Source organism: Haemorhous mexicanus, chromosome 5 (assembly GCF_027477595.1).
Source record: "Haemorhous mexicanus isolate bHaeMex1 chromosome 5, bHaeMex1.pri, whole genome shotgun sequence".
Taxonomy (NCBI): Eukaryota; Metazoa; Chordata; class Aves; order Passeriformes; family Fringillidae; genus Haemorhous; species Haemorhous mexicanus.
Genome location: NC_082345.1, coordinates 61895107 through 61915762, shown reverse-complemented (window position 1 = coordinate 61915762; position 20656 = coordinate 61895107). Strand labels below are relative to the sequence as shown.

Sequence of the window (20656 nt, the reverse complement as noted above, 5' to 3'; positions counted from 1 at the left end):
ATGCCACCAAGGGCCACGTCTCCCACACCATGTCAGGCACATGATCACCCGCCACAGAAGCACAGCATGTTATTCATCTGCAAATGCATGAGTGTTTCCTGAAACCTGAACTTGTCTACTTCTGTCTTCAAGCTCACCTAATTCTTTCTATATTCAAAATCTCCTCAATTTTAATACTGACTCCCAGCTTAAAAAAAAAAAAAAGAAAATATTTAACAGATTTTGTTTTTTACACCTGCATACTCTGAAGATAAAAACTGTAGTGCAGAACACTTTTACCTTCCCTTCTGCCCTTCTTCAAGTCCAAATGCACATTTCTGACCACCCCAGCTTGACTGAAAGTCAAAACAAGTCTTTGAAATCTCAAGAGTTTTTCGTTTTCAGAGTGCTGTTTCTTTCAGACTCCAGGAATGGTTCCATTTTCCTCTAGGCTCCAGGAATAGTTCCATTTTCCTCTAGGCTGAAGGTATTTTTATACCTCTGGCACTTGCTATGAGAAATTAAACGTTCTGTCACTGTCTGTCAGAATTCTTCTCAGTTCTTCTCTGAAAGTTGTGATGTAGCTCATCTTCAAGCCTTAGACTTCCAGCAGGGGTTAATTGTCAGCAGTTGTGCAGAATATCAGAGCAGACTCTTTAAGCTGAAGCCCTCTGCCCATGTGTCCATAGATCCAGGCAATTCAGCCTGCCCACCTGGAGCTCCACACCCACAGCTCCTCCAGCCAAGTTCTGGGGCCAGTGTCTGTCACAGGCTGGTCTCACTGACTGTGAGCTACTCTGATGGTGCATGGACAAACGCAGCCATACAGTCACTAAAACCATTGTGGTTCACTCTCTGTGTATATACAGTGGTTCACTATAAATGTATCCTCCCTTGTGCACTTTACACAAGCCCAATGCAAATCAATGAATCTTGTTTTGATCTGAAAATCCTGTGTCTTTCCTGAACAATCTTCATAATTAGATACATTAGTCACTATGTACACTGTGCTTATGCTTGTGGTAGTAAGCTGAAAGCAAGTTTAACTCAGTCTACTAAATATCTTACAAACCATCAAGAGAACTTTATTCAAGTTATATATACATGCTGAAGATAAAAAATCAGTTCTAACTATTATTCTGTGGTATCCAATACAAGATTTCAAATATTTATAGATTCTCAAGTAACTGTACATGTTGTCTACAAACTGTGATATGAAATAAGAAAATCTGTGTGATTTTAGCCTCTCCATATAAAATATATATATATACGTATATATAAATACATTTATATATACAGAGACATATAAAGACTAACAGGACCATTTCAAAACCTGAAACATAACCATATGTAGTAAATCCTTCTTAAGGTATTTAAAAGTATCCTTCTGTCTTCATGCTCATCACACATTCATCTTCTGTGACATTGTGTTGCTGGAGGATATTATTCTTAGGAAGTTAAGTTTAAAATTTTGTTTCTGTTGGAATCTGTAGGGAATTAAAAAAAAAAAAAATTCCACATTCTGGAAAGAATAGCCAGGGTAGGTGTCATCTGGTAAATGATGTGTAAGTATTTGATCCCCTAAAGCATTTGAGTGGGAAGACTGGGGCCTGACATTTCCTCCTTACAGGGTTGCTCTGTGCTGGATACTGCCCTTCTCTCTATGTCTGTGCTGAAAACCTGCAAGTGTCCCTTCCTTATCTCGGTCTCCAACTCCCCTTCTGCCTGAGACATTTAGATGAACTGGTCTAATGTTGACTTCTCTGCCACAGGGCCATTCTACCAGTGACTTTATCATGGAGGAGCTGTGGTGGACAGATGAGGCAGCCTTTGCCTGCCTTCCCTCTGCCCCGTGCGCACCGCAAGGCTCGTGAGCCGACCCCATCCCTCTGACCCCGGTAAGGCTTTGCCCTAAGCCAAATCCCATCAGTAAACTCTCTGGTGGCTTTCTGCCTGGGCTGACACAAGAGCTCAGGTATGGAGAAGCTTTTGTTATCTGACCCAGCTGTTCCCATGAGCAGCTTTTTTGGGCTGCATTGTCTACAGCTGGAGGGCCATAGCCAGAGCCTTACTGTGCACTCGCGGCTGCGCAGTCCGTTCCTGGGGATGATGACATAGTCATTGCTTCTGCCCTTCTCCTGCAACGAGCACAAGAAGTTGTGGGTTAGCAAATGGATTGCTTTTCTTTTTCTGTTTATCATTTTTCACGTTAAAGAAGGTCTTGATTTTTAGATCTCTGGAACATGCCCGGAATGCTGACATAGAAGAAAGCAAGCTCTCACTTGTCAGGGTTTTATGACCTCCACTGCATCTCTGGGCCAGTGCAGAAGATCTGGACCAGCTCAGTTAAGTGGGATTAGACAGTTTCCACATGAGCAGCATTCTGGGTCTGGTACCTTTAAACACATTTATTGTATACTGGATCCTTTCTTGCTCCTGGTTTAAGAGCACTCCCAGAAAGGCCACTACCAAATCTGGCAGTACTAATTTGCCCACACTACTTTAGCAGCCCTTTTGAGGAGAGACAGGGCTGGAAAGCCTATATGCAAGCAGCATAAAGTCTGCCTTTCAAGAGCCACTGCAGCAAATTGAGCAGTCTCTGCTGGGTGGGTGACCGCAGAGGTGGATGTTGGACGGGGACTGTGTTCTTCCCAAAGAGGTGACTCAAAGTCCTCAGCCAGGCCAGCCACCAGTGGGAATTATTCACTCCTTTCACAAATGGTTTTCCACACACCTGAACCAGGAGCCACTCTTGTTCTTCAATTTGATTGGAGACCAGCTGAGTTTTAATGACTGTATTTTTGAAACTAGAGACAGTGTAGCACACACAGCTATAGCTGTGCAGGGCACTGCTGGGAGCCTGGCAATGCTTGAAAGGCACAAAAGTAATGAAAGATGAACACTGTATTTTTACCTCAGCAAGCTTTAATTTGGGTGAGTTGGCTATGTCCTTCTTCAGCAAAATGTGTAAAACTGCATCATGAATGGTGAGGAAAAACATGGATGGCTTAATCTCTTCATCAAAAAATGCACTTCTCTCCAGTTTGTCCAGGAGGCCCTCTGTGAGTGAACAAAATCAAAGCACAAGTGACCTTCAGGCCTTAAAAAGGAAGAAATTGTGTATCCTGAGCATGCCCACTGAGTGAACACAGGAGCTGCTCGTATGATGCACTGTTTTATTTATTAGAGCAGATGGCTGTATGGATATCAAGAGGATGGAACATAAATGCCCATTAGTAGTTCCCTGCTCTGTGCCAGGCAGGAAGGAATTTGAGCCCCTTTTCTTATTTAAAGCCTAGCCCAGGGTGCATTATGGTGGGTCCTGCAGCCCAGAGCTGTACAACACAGCAGTGGCCGTAGGTAAAAGGAGCCATCACACATGGCCCCAGCCTTTTGTGGACAGCATGGGAGGGACAACACCTCCATTTAGTGGGTGGTGTTTGCTGTTTGCTATCCAAGACTGGAAGGTAAAACTGTGTGATCCTCCACAGCCATGCTCAGTGGTCAGCAGGGGAGGCAGTGGGACGAGGCATCTGTGGTGATGCCAAGGCAAAGGCAAATACTCACCGTACGCCCCAGCAATGTAAATGTCAATGTCGAGCCGGACAAATTCTTTCAAAGTCTGTTAAACCAGAAGGAGGCACCATTTAGATTCTGCTGGGCTTGCTGATACCATTATAGTGATTAGCCACAGCAAATATACTGACCTCTCTATGATATTTAAGATCTATGATGGTAAGTGGATCTAGACTAACACTCTGTTGCACATAGAGGCAATCTCTTCACATGGCTGCAGACAGGGGTGGCCAAGCCTTTTGAAAAGAGCCTATTGAAAAGGTTTAGCTCACAAAGAAGTAGGTGATCTTTCATTAGTTGTATGGCTTTGTTGTATCTACATGATATATGATGAAGCTAAAAAAAATTACTTCACAATCTTGTGGGGGAGATTTTTGTAACTTGGAACTTGAGCAGAACTATAATTCCCACTGTCATGGTGGGTCTTTAGTTCCTATGGATCTGTGTCTCCAGACAGTTAACTGCAGCTGCTGCTGTTGAAAATGTTGTGCCTTTTGCTTTGTTCAAGGTCGTCTGGGCAAGCAAAACAGGAGCAGAAATGGAAATCCAATGTTCCAACTCCAGAACTCCAGCTGGGTGTTCAAAGCTATATTTCGTATCTACATTTCTGCAAAGCTTCCCAAAATCTTACCAGGTGAAGAAGAAAGGGTACCACAGCTAACACTTCCATTCCAAGACAACTTATATTGATTATTTAAACTATTTCCTAAACATTTTCTATAGAAAATGTACATTCAAATTCACATAAACTCAAGGTTTGCCACTGGCCTTCCAGTCCATGTAGCAATGCCTTTAAGAAGCAAATTACAAACACAGAATAGAATCATAGAATGGTTTTGGTTGGAAGGGAGCCAAACCCCTGCCCTGGACAGGGACACTTGACACTGGAGCAGGTTGCTCAGAGCATCATCCAACTTGCCATATAACAATTTCAGGGATGGAGCATCTGCAGCTTCTCTGGACAACCTGTTCCAGTATTTCACCACACTCACAGTAAAAGATTTCTTCTAATCTGGACCTGTCCTCTTTCATTTTAAAGCCATTGCCTCTTGTCCTATCACCGTATACCCCTGTAAGAAATCCCTCTCTATGCTTTTTCATAGGCTCCCTTTAAGTATGGAAAGATCATACTTGATAGTATAGCCTTCATAGCCTTCTCCTCTCTAGGCTGAACAACTCCAACTCTCTCAGCCTTTCCTCATAGGAGAGATGCTCCAGCCCTCTGCTCCTTTCCATGGCTCTCGTCTGGACGTGTTCTAAGATGTCCATGTCATTCCTGTGTTGGTGACCCCACAGATGGTCACCTACCTCAGGTGAGGTCTCATGGGAGTGGAGTAGAATCTCTCATGAGGGTGGGGAAGAATTACCTGCTGGTCACATTTTTTTTTATGCAGCCCAGGATATGATTTGCTTTCTGGCCTGTGAGTGCACATTGCTGGTCCATGTCCAACTTTTCATCCACCAGAATCCCCATCTCCTCCACTGAAGGACTGTTCTCCATCCATTTATTCCCCAGTCTGTATCGATATTGGGGATTGCCCTGATCCACCTGCAGCACCTTGCACTTGGCCTTGTTGAACTTCATGAGGTTCAGGGGGGCCCACTCCTGTCCAGGTCCCTCTGGGCACCATCCTTTCACTCATGTGCATCCCTCAAGCGTAACTGCATTTGTAAGATTTTCTCTCATATGATCACTGTTTGTCTAATGAATTGTGATTACCTTTCGGAGGATTGTCATGGCAGAAAAATCAAGGAAGGACACTGATGAGAAATCCAGAATGATGCTGTGGAGGTTGACCTGGGGCACACTGATGCCAGGGGGGAGGTCAGTGCCCCAGTTGATCTGAATGGGCAAGTCTGTCATGATGGTGGGCTGGTCCAGCTCCTCTATCTTGTTGTTGTCCAACTCTTCCTCTGACTCATATGTAGGGTTAGCCATGCAAATCAAGCCTTTCTGTGTTGACATGGAAAAATGTCAAAATTAGTTTTCTTCTTTAACACCCAGCCAGGGTAGTGGTACTTCTCACACAAGGGCAAGAGTAATGGCAATGCACAACTGATCTTCCCATGAGAGCAGGACCTACCTGGAAATTTCTGTCTCTCCCTCGTCTGGAGAAATATGGAAATTATTTATTCATCATCATAACCGCTTAATGATGGCTTTTTATTGTTTCCTGAAGCCAGTTGCCAGACATATTTTAATTCAGTAATTTTGGAACAAGTCAACAAAAGGCATGCAGGATTTGAGCTGGGAGAAAACCAGCTTTATCCCACCATTAATGCAGAAAGATATTCACTTCTATGGGATCTGATCCTGCTATTTGTTGCCAAACAAAGCTGCAGTGGACATGCACAAGCTCTGCCCATGGTAAATCTGTAGGTCTCTAACTGTGAGAGCCATTTAAAATCTTGGGTTTTAAATGTGTTTATGTCATGAAGCGGCAACTTGGGGAATAGTGTATCTAATTAAGAAGGGAGGCAAAGCGGTCCTTCTCTGCCATGTAAAACAGGGAGCTTGGTTGCTTAACTCCCCCCTCACCCCAGGGGGTTATTGCCACATTTCTCTTCACAGAGAAAAGCAAGGCACAATTCTTCCCAAAAATATTTCTGGGTTTCACATTCTCTGAACCTCAGAAAAAGGGAAAATAGTTCTTATCTTATTTGCTGTGCCTGTGCTTGCGCAAAAGTAGAACGCAATATGGAGATTGTTTACCCAAAGTGATGGTGTTTTGTTTCCTTGGCCTATCAGGGCCAAGTGTGTGTGTGTTGGGACTGTTGGCTGACAGTCATGAGATTCTGTGCAGGGTGTGCAATGGAGTGCTTGGCACATTCAGTTTAGATGTAATGTAATATAGTGTAATATAGTATAGAATAATATAGTGTAATAAAGTAATTAATTAGGCTTCTGACATGAATGGAGTCAGATGGATCATTCTCTCCCCTCCTTGGGGATCCCTAGAATACTATAGGGGGTTGCCTTACATACCGGGGTCACTTGCAGCTCTCCTTTCTTCAGCATCTTCCTAATCTTCCTCAGAGCTTTATTGCGTTTCCTCAGGACTCTCAGCGGGTTGAAGCCAACCTGCAAAACCATCACTTTGAATAATTAAACAAAAAAACCACCTCGGTGACAGCAGGGGAAGGACAAAGCACCTCATAAGGTTTTTCGTTACAGTCATTATGACCATAGTTTGAACTTGATGCTGTCTACCCCTTTTCACAAATTCAAGCAAGGGCTCTTTCCAGGTTGGAAGGATTTCTACAGGAATGGCTGCAAATGAGGCAGGGCTATCTGTAGTGCTTTAGGACACCAGCATGGACAGCATTATAGCAGTGCCAGTGCTTAGCACAGGCCAGTAACTCCAGCAGGCTGGCACAGTGCTGGCATCTGCTACTCATCTGCATTATGAGGTGGTCACCCAGGTGGCCAAGATCTGAGAGCTCATGATTTGTATCTGCTTTGTGCCTTCTGACTGCAGCCTGGGTGATTCACCCACCCTTTTTCCTGAAGAAGAAAGTCAGATTTTATCATGTTGCCTTCATATGTCTCATGAAACTCTGAGCTGGTTTTAACAGAATTAGATGGCAGGTGAATTAGGCTAATAACACAATTTGGCTAAAATACTAAGTCTACTGCCTTATCATTCTAGTGTGTCGAGGAGAAAGGTGTTAGAAGTATCTGTATTTGTACAGAAAGAGTGGTGTGAACATCTGCACTCACAGAAAAAAAGCTTCAGGCTCTTCTGAGGTGAAAGCCAAGCACATGGAGAACCAAATGTGTCAGATTCTCTCATTCCTCTGCTAGTGTCAGTCCGTCACGTGAAGAACAAACTGCTCATTACGAGTGCTCAGGGGAGTCACTGCTTATCAACTCCCCACTAAGAGCAGCAGGAAGGGGAGGTTATGGTACAAGTTGTGTTTGGGCTGGGGATGGTGGGCCTCATTCACACAGTGGGGGCTCAGGGGTCCTGGATCTCTGTGCTGGCTATGGAAACACTGGCTGCATTCACCAGTTTGTTATGAAAGATGTTAAGACTCTTTGAGAGGATGATTCCATTTGGCATTCTACTGACTGGTTGTGGTTACATTCTTGGGGCAAGATGAGTAAACCAGAATTTATTGTGTGTAAATAGTACAAGAGCAAATAAAATAAAATTTTAAAAATTTCCTTTATCTATGTTTACACTCTATTCTTCTTGAAATATATATTGTTATGGTATAAGTATATATGTATCTATGGTATAAACATTGTTATGGTGTAAGTTCAGCATGAGTCAGGCTCTTCTCCTTCTCAGAGGTGTGTGCATGTATGTTATATCACAGAAATGGCAACAGTATAAAAAAGTTCACCCTTGAACTGTGGAATGACAGCATACAGATTAATTATTGGGAAACTATATCCACCTTAAAAAGTGTCACACAATTAATATGTTCAGAACAGCCTCAGACACTTACAGCAGTGATGAGTTTCTCTCTGAAGAATTCAATATTAGCAAAGAAAATTGGAGAGGAGCATCTGAAAATCTTCACTCCCTCTGGCTCATAGATCTGTAAAACGAAGCAAAAGCGTCAGTGGCAATGTTTGCCATAGAAGCACAAGTGCAGCAGGTGGTTAAAGAAATGAGACATTTCTTACATCAGTGTAATCCTTCCTGTTTCTGTAGATGTTACTTCTCCCAACATTGGCCAAAACAGTGCAGCTTGGACTGTGAACAACACACACACAAATTATTTGTGTCCCACATTGGAATTTGGGGGATGGGAAGGATCAAATGAAACCATTTCAGCTGGGGTGGCACACTGAGGCAAGCCCCACATCCAAAGGTTTATGCCTGTAAATTATTTTTCCATGCACAGTTGCTGGACAGACCAAGGCACAGACAGGGCTGTTGCCCTTCTCTGTACAGAGGGAGAAAGCTTATAATGGGAGGCCCTGGGATACCATTGCATTCATCAAGTACTCACAACTGGGAGCGGATCACCACAGTCAGCAGCTGGAATGCCACTGCTGCTGCTAGTCCAATGTCCAGGCCAAGAAAGATGGCAGCTAAGAAAGTCACCACCCATATAACCTGTAAGGACACAGTGGATGGCAACATTATAAACATTATGTCAAGAACCTGGGTCATGAGTTCAGGATAGGAGCAGGAATAGATCTCAGATCTGGACCAGCATGTCCATCTGCTTTTGGTGAGCCTTTTTTCTTGTAAACTAGGGTCAGAGTCACCAACCAGCACCAGGGAGTGTTTCTAGGGACTACAATTTCTAGGCAATTAAGGCTTAAAATGGCATAGGTTGTTCACTAAATGCTTAATGAAAATCCAGCAGAAAGGCAAGATGAGAAGGGAATCAGAAATCTGGTAAAGCTGAGAGTTGTAAATGTGCAAATATAGGTGCTGTGAGTGTACACAACTGTTAAATTACTAGATAAAACTGAATAACTTTTAGTCACAGAGTTCAATGCAATCTCATAGGGCAAATAACTGTTTAATAGCTGGCAAAACTGAGGTCTGAAACCATTTGTGAGCCTAAATTTTCTGAGAGGTAATGAGTCCTGCCCTCTAGCCACAAGCTTTACCATTTGGAGCAAACCCTTCAAGTCCCCGTTTTCATTTGTTTGTTGCTGTGTATCTTTCATATGACACATTGTGTGATTGTGAGAAATGTCCCTGAATGCTTAGTCAATGCAGTAGATATTTGGATATTTTCTGTAATTTATTTGATTCTATATTTTGACTTTATATTTGACTTAATATAATGCACTATTTTAATAGATTTTGATGAAATGGATGAAAATGAAGTTAGAGTGAGAATTGACTCCAAATAAGTGGGACAAAATGGAAAACATTAACAAGGGATATACCAGTAAAAAAGGCATGCAAATACTGTACTTTCTGTTTAGTGAAGTAAAACAGGGATAAAAAAAAGAACATTTGTATGATAGATTACTTTTTCAGAGCATTTAACTTCTGATGCTTGTCAAACTGAACTTACACAGTCACACTTGTCCTTTCTCCAGAGCATGCCTATTTCCTTGAACTGCATGAGCATTCCTTTCAAATTGCCAAGAGCCAAAGATGCAAGGACTGACTGTTAAAAAGACCAAAACACATGTTCCTTGTTTAAGTAAGCAAAGAAAATGTAAAACATTAGGAATTAAAAGATCATACAAATAGGGCCAAAGTGCAGTTGAAAGGCCAGGGAGCTGCTCCCAGTGCACACTGATGTTGGCACACCCAACACTGCACTACGGTGCAGTGCAGGTGTCTGATTGAGGCTGTAAATCTCACTTATTTTTGGCACCTGAAAGTTGGTTTTTGGTGTTGGGGTACTTGTGTTCCCTTTGAAGGACCAGATGTAGGGGTCCTTTCTGGCATAACGTGGGAAGAAGAACCAAGCTTTTCAAACCTTTTTGGCTCCCACTGAAGTCTATGAACACTCTCAGTGTGCTCAGAGAGCAGCCGTCTTTGGGGAGCAGGAGGAAGCAGTAGATGAAACCAGTGAATACCTTCTGTAATGGTGCCAGGAGAAACCCAACAGCCAAGATCACGAGCAAAACAATGACAGATGAGATAATGCCAGCAATCTGCATGAGAGAACAATTCCACAATGAATAAGTGCCCACAGGCATGATGGTTAGCTAGGAAAAAAAGAGCTGTCTTTCATTAAATGTCATCATGACTTGTCGTCTTCTGTACCTGTGTTTTGCCTCCTGTGCTCTCCTGCACACCTGATCTTGAAAGAGCAGTGCTGGAGGCAAATCCCTTGAATGATCCACCAACTATATTACCCAGCCCAAAAGCAATTAGTTCCTGAAATAAAAATAAAAGAGATTGTTCTTAAGAGATGGTTTGTGACAGTTATTCTCAAGGCAAAGCTTTCCTAAAAGCTTTCCTAAAATGACATATTTCCCATTGATAAATGTAGTACATTGATCTCTGTGTTATTTGCCTACCTGGTTGCCATCTATTGGGTAGTCATGCTTGATGGAATACACTTTAGCCACAGAGAAGGCTACTGCAAACCCAACGATCGCGATGGAAATGCCGTCACCAATACACTTCTGGAGGATGCCTACATCAGGTGCAACAGGTGTATGAAACCTGTAAGACAAAAAAACTCAACTCATTAGGGAGATGCCTAAAGGTCTTTTGCAGATCCTAGGGAGAATTCCTTTCGGAACTTCTTTTTCCCCTTCTTTTTTTTTCCAGTGAACTGAAATCTGAAGAAAGGAGACTCATGAGCAGAAAGAGCTGTTGCTCTGCAAGCTTCACCTACTAACACCCCTGGGGCTACAGAGACCACCCCAGACTCACTCTGCTGTCCCAGTAAATGTCTTTCTCCTTCTTTTTAACTTGACATGTGCCACCTGATTCTTTATGCCAAAATTCTGGCATAGCTAGATGAAGGCTATATATTCTATATGTGGAGAAATAATCTTTATGTGGATATAGTCCTGGATGGGCGGATGTTGAGGCCTCTGGAGGATAATGGTGCTGAAGAGATGCTGATGGCTGGTCATGGGACCAGGGAGGATAATTGTGCAGGGTCCTGGTGGCTTCCCAGGGCTGGTGGTAGCTGGTGAACTATGCATGTGCTGTGAGAGAAATGGAGGAGTTCAGGAGTGAGTAGTTCAATTAAAAGGACAAACATCAACCTCCTGCTCACCAGCTATCTCAGAAAGTGAAGGACACAATTATTTCATGTCTCAGTGTACTCCTTGATAAGTAGGAGATGTGCTCTAGAGTGTAATTTTTGTGTCCTGAAAGTGTGTCATATCATTGAGAAAAAATGTTTATTTACCTACTGAAGAAGATGAAGCAGATAATTTTAATCAGAAACATAGCTGAACTCGTTCAACACGGCCCAACTAAAGAGAACGTCCTGCTCCACTGGTGAATTGTAAATCACTTACCCGTCCTCTAGTTTTCCAACAACAGCTACACCAAATTTTTCTTCAAAGTTGACAAAATAGGAAATCAGTGCTGCTACGATTGTCTGAAAGATAATAAACCACACCTCTATTAGGCACATTAAAGCAAGAGTGTAAAGAATCTATTAAACACCATTACCTTCCTTCTCTTACACACTGTCCAGCCTCATCACTAGCAGCAGACTTATGTCCCAAGTTTTCCCATCCCTTTGCTGTTCAGATGTCATTCCCAAATGACCTTACAGGTATGGGTTTACATTCATAAATCACAAAGATTGTAACAGAATATCTTACTAACAGCAGAGATCATCCACCCAGTAAACCAGGTATGTTCTAACAAGGTGCTGTAATGATTCTGGGGAAAAACAGATCCTGCTTGAGTCTATATATCCTCCAGGATCTTAGGGGCTTGCTGCCCCTGTGAAGCTTCCTCCACTCCTCTGCTGCTCAGAGTGGGCAAAACCTGCTGCTGGAAGGCAAAATAATTTTGTGTGTGGCCATAGATATCCAGGACTTCAGTGGCTGCGTGCAGGTGTGGTTCAGAGGGGCCTCAGCTGTGAGACTGCAGCTGGCTGGTGTCAGAGCCAATTCTATCCAAGGAAAAATTTCATAGTTTATAACACCACATATATGTTCAGTTAAAAACACCTATGTGGAAGTAAAACATCTCACAATAGCCCCTGAATGCTGTAATTTTTTCTTTATAGGTAAAATGATAATGCATCATTTAGTGGATAACAGGTGAAGAAATAGTTAAAACTCTGCTTCCCATGTCGTAACATGGAGCAATTGCAAAATCAAAGGAAGTGACTCACCACAAGGAGTTCGATCGGGATGGGAGCTGGTAACTTTTCCTTGTATCGATCGTTCATTTCTTTTACCACAAACACGATAAGCAAGACAATCAGTGATGTGACAAGGTCAGCAATGTTTGCGTCTGTGATCTGGCTGAAAACGCTCTCCAGAGTCTGCAGAATCAGGAAGAAACATGTGGTACTTTAGAAACAGTTGTGCCCTGGCACAGAAGTACTTTCCCTTCTGGAAGAACCTGTATCTGAACGGCTCTAAGGACTGTGCTGTTTGGGATTTATTCCCTGTGGTATCATGTGGACTGCAAGTCCCCCTGAATGTATGTGCCTCTGCCAAATGATAGAAGCACCTGCAAAAGACCTTTTCCACTAACTTGTGACCCTCTCCTCCAGATTTGCCCCTGAGGGAGGGTTGGAACAACAGGCAAGTCCGTGATAGGAAATGTGAGCAATGGCATTGCCAGGCAGGTGCCTTTCTCCACTCCTTCCTTCAGGTTCTTCTTGTCTCTCCTTTCTCATCCAACAGCCCTCACAGAGTCATATGCAAATTAAATATGTATAACATCTGTCCAGTAAAAATGAATAATTAAATCCTTAAGGCAGAGTTGAATGCTTAATTGAAATATGCCAACACAAAATAGTAAATATTATCTAATTATCTCAATGGGGTGTGACTTGGTGCTTGGTAATAAATTTAAAAATTGGCTAGATATTAATAATATATTCTCATTTTTCTCTTGTTTTTCCTCCTGTTTTGCATTTTTTTTGCTGAGTTGTTATTACTGCCTTGTGATACACAGTCAGAAATACATCCCAGGTACATCAATAGCATTAGCAAATAATGAACACCTAGCACTTACATAGATGATGCCAAATGGTTTATTAAATCCAGGGACAGGTAGCTGAAACATGAATTTCAGTTGAGATACCAAAACGTGGATAGCTGCAGCAGTTGTGAAACCACTGATTAATGATTGAGATAGATAAATAACGATGAATCCAAACTGAAAAATTCCCAGAAGCAACTGAAACACAAAATGAGCATAGGTCAGTGGGATTCATTTGTGATTTTAAGCAATCTTTGAAAGTTAGACCACCATATTTAATGAAAGCAAAGATTTTCACCTAATCCCATCCATCCAGAGATTAAGGAATGTACTATCACCAGTCTTGCAACAAAAGTTGACATTTAGAAACAGAGGGTATAAAAACAGTAAGAGTAACTGCTAGAGCAGTTAAAACCAATTCTTTTTATTTTATAGCTAAAATATATATCCTTATTTCTAGGGTTTTCAGTTCCTATATTTTCACATGGTACAAGTGTTTCATGAAGCAGCAAATATACTAGTGTGGCAGGAAGGAATTCTTTATAAAGGAGTAAGGATAAAGGATTTTTTTAAAAAAACAAATCCAAATATTTTACTACTGCAAGGCAGAGCTTTTACTCGCCTTGGTGCATCTGCATCATTCACATTACTTTCACAGCTATTTTTTTTCCTATCCAGCAGATTGTTTTTTGCTGTAGGTGTTGGCTGCAGCTGTGTAGGCTGTGGGCTCAGGCCTGTGCAAAACCAAGGATTTCACAGCACATGTGAGTGCCTGGTCACTGGAGGGAAGAGATGTCTCCTAATCAGTGAGCCCGAGTTGGCTACACGGAAAGTGGAAGAGGATTACTTTGGTGACTACAACAGCAGAAACCAGAGAGGAAGGTCAGGCCACCCTCCATCTATTCACATAGGTGTGCACACACACATACATTTACCAACCTGAACAATCCCAGAAAGGAAGGTTACAGATGCAGCCACCATCACCCTCTCATCATCTATTGCTGAGGTATTTGTGGAATTGCCATTTCCAGTGCTGTCATCGGGCACCAGCCTGGTGACGACCCCTCCCACCATGAGGCTCAGGACAGGGAAGGGACCTGAGCAGCACAAGGAACTTGTTAAAGGATCTGAAGAGGCAGCATGTAGCTCTTCATCAGTGAGGAGGGTAAGTGGTGTGCCTGAACTTACCCACTGAGATATGTCTGGATGTGCCAAAGATAAAATAGACCAGGACAGGGAAGAATGCTGCATAGAGTCCATAACTGGGGGGGACATTCACCAGCAAAGCAAAGGCCAGACCTGTGGAGACAGAGGCCCGGGGAAGGTGACGTGTGTGGCAGGCTGAAGCCAGCAGTGCCCTGGCACCTGGCTCAGCAGGCTGTGTCAGGACACACATTTCCCCCAGGTACCTTGCAGCACAGCCACGAGCCCCGTGTTGATGCCGGAGATGATGTCACTCAGGATCCACTCCCTGAAGCGGTACGCCGGCAGCCAGGAAATGACTGGGAACAAACGCAAAGCAAACTTTTTGGCCCTTTCTGGGGAGCAGCTGCAAAGGCACAAGGGAACAAAATTTTGTCAGTGAACAGCTTTGAATTGCAGTCTGTTGCAGAGAGGTTAGGAAATGGGGAGGATTCAGCTTCTGGCTGCTAGAAGTCAAAATCTCACCCAGACACAGCCCTGATCAACCTGCACTGCCATCTGTGCTTCAAGGTACATCCAGTGGCCTTCAGAGGTGTCGTGGTTTTTCCAAACCAAAGTCTCATAGACTCCTAGAATGGCTTGGGCTGGAAAGGAACCTCTGTGGCCATCTAATCCAAACCCCCACCCCAGTAAGCAGGCATGCCACCCACTGGGTCAGGTTTTTCAGAGCCCTGTCCAATCTAACCTTGAACATTTCCAAGGAGAGGGCGTCCACCATGTCTCTGGGCAACCTATGCCAGTACCTCACCACCCTCATAATAAAAAAATTATTCTTGATATCCAGTCCAAATATATCTTCTTTTAGTTTAAAACTATCATCCCTTGTCCTGCTGCAACAGGCCATGGTAATAAGCCTGAGTATGTCTTTCTTATAAGACCCCTTTAAGTACTGAAAGGGTGCTGTAAGGTCTTCCTAGAGTCTGCTGCCAAGGGCCCAGAAAAAGAGAAGCTACCTTAGATACAGCTGTAGAAAGACTTCTAAGGGTAACAGCAGTCAAAATCCATTAGAAAAATCTGACATTGAATTTAGTTAATGAATTTTCTCTTGCTATGTTGGAATGGGAGATGGACACTGACAAGATGCAGTTCATGCTGTCCAAGAGCAGTAAGGACTGTTTCTTAGATCTAATTTAAACAAAAAAAATCTCCTTACCTAAAATAGAGTTTCAGGTGATCCCAAAAGGTTTTATGGTATCTGTGCAATTTCTCATGCTCTTCATTGAATGCATTCTCTGAGTATACAGGTCTGGCTATAACATAATGGTTACCCACAGGTTCAACCATTTTTCCTGAAGTGTCAGGATAGGATAGTTACTTCTGTGTGCTTCTTTCTCCTCCAGGCACTTAAAAACCTGAAATTAAGAACAGGGTTAGCTCTTTATGTACTGTGGGGCGGGTAGCCATAGCATAGCTGAGTGAGCTCCAAACTGAGCGTTACCAACTTTGAAGATCAAAAGAGGGATGGTTGAGACACCCACTTCACTTTGCCAAGGTAATCTCCTGCCCTGCTCCTCCTCCCACTGCAGAGCAGTGTTTCACTGGAGCATGAAGTATTTCTTTCTAAAGATGCAGCCAAAAAGTGGACGAGATTAATTTATCTCTCACTCAGCTGTGTACAATCAAAAACTTCCTCCCTCAAAGGAAATTAATTTCCTAAAGAACAAACAAGCAGATGCCAGGCAGTTTCTCTTTGTGGCACTGCTGGGAGGGCTGGGAGCTCACTGTAACCCACATGTGAGGGGAGAGGCAGAGCCCAGGCAGGGCTCAGCCATCCTCTCTTGGATTCAGAGACAAGGCTGAAGGTATTGGGCTGGATCTGTGTGACAAGGAGATCAGGCTCAGGAGTAAAAAAGCATAATATTGCTGCTTGTTATTTGTAAGATTTATTTCCACAGATTGTCTGGACTGCTTCTCCTCTGCTTCATGTTCACAAACAGTTGTTGCAATGTCTTACCTGAATGCTATTTTCTGCCTTGTCCCACCCCACATTTGCATGTTTGTGCTGAAGAGAAACTGTCCTGGGTCACTCCAGAAATGACCCTTGGAGCCCACATTACATATGAGAATGAATCTGCTCAACACTCACTTCAGTCAATGCCACTGGGTATTTTGCAGCAATTAATTGATGCCATCACTGTGCTGCTCACTGTGCTGTCATGTTTCTCATTATGCCACACATCCTTCCCACATTAAATTCACCTTAAACCTGTAATGTCTAAAAATATTTCTCTCAGTTGAAGCCACCATTAAATGTTTAATATAGTACTAGTCCCAGACAGAAGCTGTGGAACTTGCTCTTTGTAGCAACAGTTGGACTAGATGATCATTGTAAGATCCTTGCAACTGGAACTAATCTGTTTGATCCTGTTCTATTTTGTTTTGGCTCAGAGATGAAGATGTGCTGTAGGAAGCAAGTAGTCTTTTGGGACACTGATAATAGAGTTTTTTACATTTATTTTCTCTCCCTTAATGAAAATGCTCCATGGTGCCTTGGTGCTGGCTGGTGGTCTCTTGACAGATGCCTGACCAGCACCAGTTCCTTGCCCACATCTATCATCTGACTCTTGTTGAAATAACCTACATGCATTTCTAATTCAGACCTATGAGTACTCAATATTTGGAGATATCACAGCACAGATTTTAATGTGGAACAAAGCTGTTTGCATAGTTACGAACAGAAGAAAAGCTTTTAATCTATGACAATTTTGGCATTAAAATGTGAATCCCATCTTGAAACTTTGCTCAGCTCAGAGCCTATTATTGACCTGCTTGAAGTAATTTCATTTTAGTTTCCTTGTTGTTCATTCTGTGGAAATTCATAGACATGTAGAAGTCCAAACAATGTTGATGAACATCTTAGATATTTTGATCAACATCTTGTTGACATACTATTCTTGCACAAAGGATTAACTATTTTGGCAATAGGTTAAACATTTTTACTCCTTGTTTTAACATAAAAAATTTGATTTGTAATATTTTCCAAAAACTGGCAGGCAATTATTCTAGCAGGCAAATGCTCAAAATCTAAGCTCATTCAAAACATCAATCCAAAGCCAGTAAAAAAAAATACTCTGATCTGTAATTTTACACTGCTGTCCCTCCCTCTGTTGGGATCAGAGCTCCAAAACTGAGTCTGATAAAATTTCAATGAAAAAATTAGTTAGTTCAGTTTATTCCCTGATAAATCGTAGTTACTGAGATTTGCAAGAAGTTGTTTTATCTATTAAAGGTTTTAAAATTTCTCTGTTTCTTAGTCTGGGTGTCTGCCTTTTAGCCTTCATGTCACAAAAAGGGATATTGCTGAAAGTCCTGTGGAATAGTTTTGTCCATTACATTATAGGGCACAAGATGTACTATTTGTACCCTTTGAAAAGTTTATAAGCCATAAAAATCAAAGAAGTGTATGGGTGACTTTTTAATTTCAGATTTTCCTCAGTGCTGTAGCTGCTGTAGCTTTTGAGAGCACTTCAGTTGTCCCTCCTGCCCCTTGCCCAGCTATTCTTCTTTCTTCAGGCCAAATTAACTGCCCCAATCTCAGGGAGCATACAATATCTTCTTTACAATTCTCTAAACATCCTTTGGTTTACTAGTGCTGGTCTTATTGAAGATGTGTTTTTACCTCCTGAATGTCCCCCCAATTTACAGACTCCCTCAGGTGCTGATGGCTTAGAGCTGCAGGGGAGACCAGGAGCCAAGCTGAAGTCTGCATTAAACCACAGTGCTGTGCTTCAGCGAGGTTTAACCAGCCAGCCCAAGCACCTGCAGTGCAGTGGAAGTTGCCTTCAGCCTGCTCCCTGGCAGGTAAACAGCACCACAAGGAGCTACCTTGCTGCAGACAGATGACCACTGCTGCTAGGCAAGCTTCTCCTGTCTCATTCCCTCTCCCAAGGCTCTGTCAGCAGCTGTCAGATACCACAACTGCAGCCAGTATTGCCTTCCTCTTGCTCACTCTCATTTTCTTCCCATATATCTTTAAAAAGATGGGATGCTCTCAGAATAGGGAGGTTTTTTATCAGTTAGACATTACTTATTTTAGATGTTTTAAAGAAAAGGAGAATATAGTGAAAAGTACCAGCATGGTGAAGGCCAATGTCCTTCACAAATTACTTAAAAGAGAAGTCTGTACTCCAGTAACTCACACTGCCTCTCTAGAGTGCCTTGGGCTCCTTGGGGGACAAGACCAATTCTTCTGATGACTTCTATTATATGCCCACCCACTCATGAGGAGCACCAGCACAGACCAAGCTCACACTGCACAGCTATTGAGTGGTTACAATTAACAGTCACTACTGACCAAGACTAGATCTGAAATAGAACTCCAGAGACAACATTCTGGTTCAGTTTTAATCCATATAGCCTCTGATCCTGTTCTCATGGTCGGCAACTCACAGCACTGGCATTTCTCAGATGTAAAAACCTCCAGCTCCACTGCTAATCCCTCAGCTCTGTGAAATCTTGGAAATGTGTATTTTCAGTGTGCCATTTGGTTGAGAGGATTAACAAAAGAATATTTCTTTTCCTTTACTAATTTATCCTAAATATTGACTAAGAAGTACACAAAAATATGTAATTTTAATAGAAAAATTAAATATTAACATGGTCCGTCTCACTTTTAAATCTATGCATATCACTCACAAATTGAAATTCTCTGCAATAGAAACAATTGAAAAATACAAGAAAATTCCACAAAGAAAACTTTTACATTTTACAAAAAATCAAACACATGACTAGAAGCATTCCATTTACAAGCATCACTTCACATATCCCATACCTAAAAGGACAATTTTAAGTTGTACCTGATATATCTTCCAGGAAGCTCTTCAGGAGAAACTACACCAAGATTTTTTGGATTAAGATGCCCCTGAAATTTTCACAGGCAGTGCAGGTATCTTGTGTTCTTCTTCACTTCAGAACCTCCCTAAATACTGCCAGCACTTTAATAACTAACTTCAGTTAACTTTTACAAGAAAAGGAAGATTTAACTGTGGCCTTGACCATTGAGCCTATCCTCAGGAGGGTGATAAGGAGTAATTTCTTAAAGTTCTCTGGGATATTGCTTATCTTTGTTTAGTGAACTGTTTCTGATTGGTCTGCAGAGATCATATGGGAAAATAGAGATGAATAAGAAGGACTGTCTGTTGCAATCCTGTGCTGTTGCTGAGCTGAAGTGGAAAGTGGGACAGAGCTCAGCTATGGTACCCTTAATTTCTGAAGAGGCCTAAGTCATTGATGAGTGAGATGGGTTGCTGGGCATGCCAGCTCTGAGCAAAGCTTGCTTCCCCAGACCTTCCTCCAAAGCATGATTAACAGACCCTAAATTGTCTTTCCAAAGGCAAGTTCTGGATTCTCAGATTATTGCCAAAAGTGATCTTTGCAGGGATTTCCAAAGGGCAGCTGTGACTTGGTGGACCTGGGAGCTCCATGGCACCCCATGACAGACAGTGGAAAGGCACAGACCATGTGTCTGGCCACGTGCTGTGGCATGGGTGGGTGGGACTGAACTGCAGGTTCCTGCTGCCCTCCACTGCCCACAGAGCAACCAGGGGGGATCATCCTCCCTAGGCCAAAGTGAACCTTTGATAAACATTTCCCTGAGACACCTAAAACCTCCTAAGGAGATACATGAAATAGCATTTGGAGGCCTCAGGTTGCAACTTCAGTTCTGGGTGCCTGTGTTCATGACAGGAGTGAGCTGAGGTGAGAACACTCCAGCATTGATGTGCCCTGATGAAAACCATCCTTACAAGCCTTTGCTTAAGTCACACTGACATGAAGACTAACTCTAGTTGTTGATACCCATGTTATCATGAAGACCATGGTTTGCCAGGCTCCTTAGGGTACTCCTCTGCTCTGGAAGTCAGAGCTTGACGCAGCCTCTGGAGATTTGAAGTCACAGACTCTGCCCCTGAAGAAAGTTTTCTTTATCTAGTGAAAGGTCACAACATGAGGATGGGTACCCTTCACACTCTGCGGGATCAGTCACACACATGGGTTGAGGAGAAGAGGCAGGAGGAGCCTGGAATTCTGTCCTCAGGTGGTTTGCCCACATTTCAGTCAATTATTACACCAAGATATGATGAAGCAAGCAGGACCCCAGTATCCAATCTCACAAGCTGTGAGCTCTATTAGACCATTCAGCAGGATTTCTTTCTTGTGCTTTAGCCCCCTGAGAGGTTCCACAGACCTCAGGTTCTTTTGAAAGTTTAAGCTACACTTCTAACCAAGACCACAAGCTTGTCTAGTCAGTAGAGATCAAAGGTCACTTCCCAAAATGTTTTGAGTACCTTCTCTGCATCAGCAAGACCCTGTTTTGGTACCTGCTGTTGGCT

The 20656-nt window shown here is 42.7% G+C and overlaps 1 protein-coding gene across 1 annotated transcript; it reads right to left on the bottom strand.

Moving 5' to 3' along the window:
* Positions 1-310: 310 nt before the first annotated feature.
* On the bottom strand, positions 311-15717 carry SLC26A3 (solute carrier family 26 member 3). The gene is made up of 20 exons (XM_059847338.1): positions 15481-15717; positions 14534-14673; positions 14313-14423; positions 14064-14221; positions 13158-13322; positions 12304-12456; positions 11471-11553; positions 10511-10658; positions 10254-10367; positions 10064-10141; positions 9550-9645; positions 8521-8627; positions 8192-8261; positions 8011-8103; positions 6542-6637; positions 5276-5509; positions 3547-3601; positions 2894-3039; positions 2052-2117; positions 311-1466 (listed from the first exon to the last, which is right to left on the bottom strand). The coding sequence occupies exons 1-20, from the start codon at positions 15609-15611 to the stop codon at positions 1443-1445; spliced, it is 2268 nt and encodes a 755-aa protein (XP_059703321.1). The 5' UTR covers positions 15612-15717; the 3' UTR covers positions 311-1442.
* Between the last annotated feature and the right edge of the window lie 4939 nt (positions 15718-20656).

What these genes read in the sequence shown, in the direction of transcription:
- SLC26A3 (XM_059847338.1), bottom strand. Translation starts at nt 15,611, where the DNA reads ATGGTTGAACCTGTGGGTAACCATTATGTTATAGCCAGACCTGTATAC. An exon ending in CACCTGAAACTCTATTTTAG is followed by an intron (nt 14,674 to 15,480) that starts GTAAGGAGATTT and finishes GTGCCTTTGCAG; the next exon opens with CTGCTCCCCAGAAAGGGCCA. An exon ending in TGCGCAGCCGCGAGTGCACA is followed by an intron (nt 1,467 to 2,051) that starts GTAAGGCTCTGG and finishes AATTCCCTACAG; the next exon opens with ATTCCAACAGAAACAAAATT.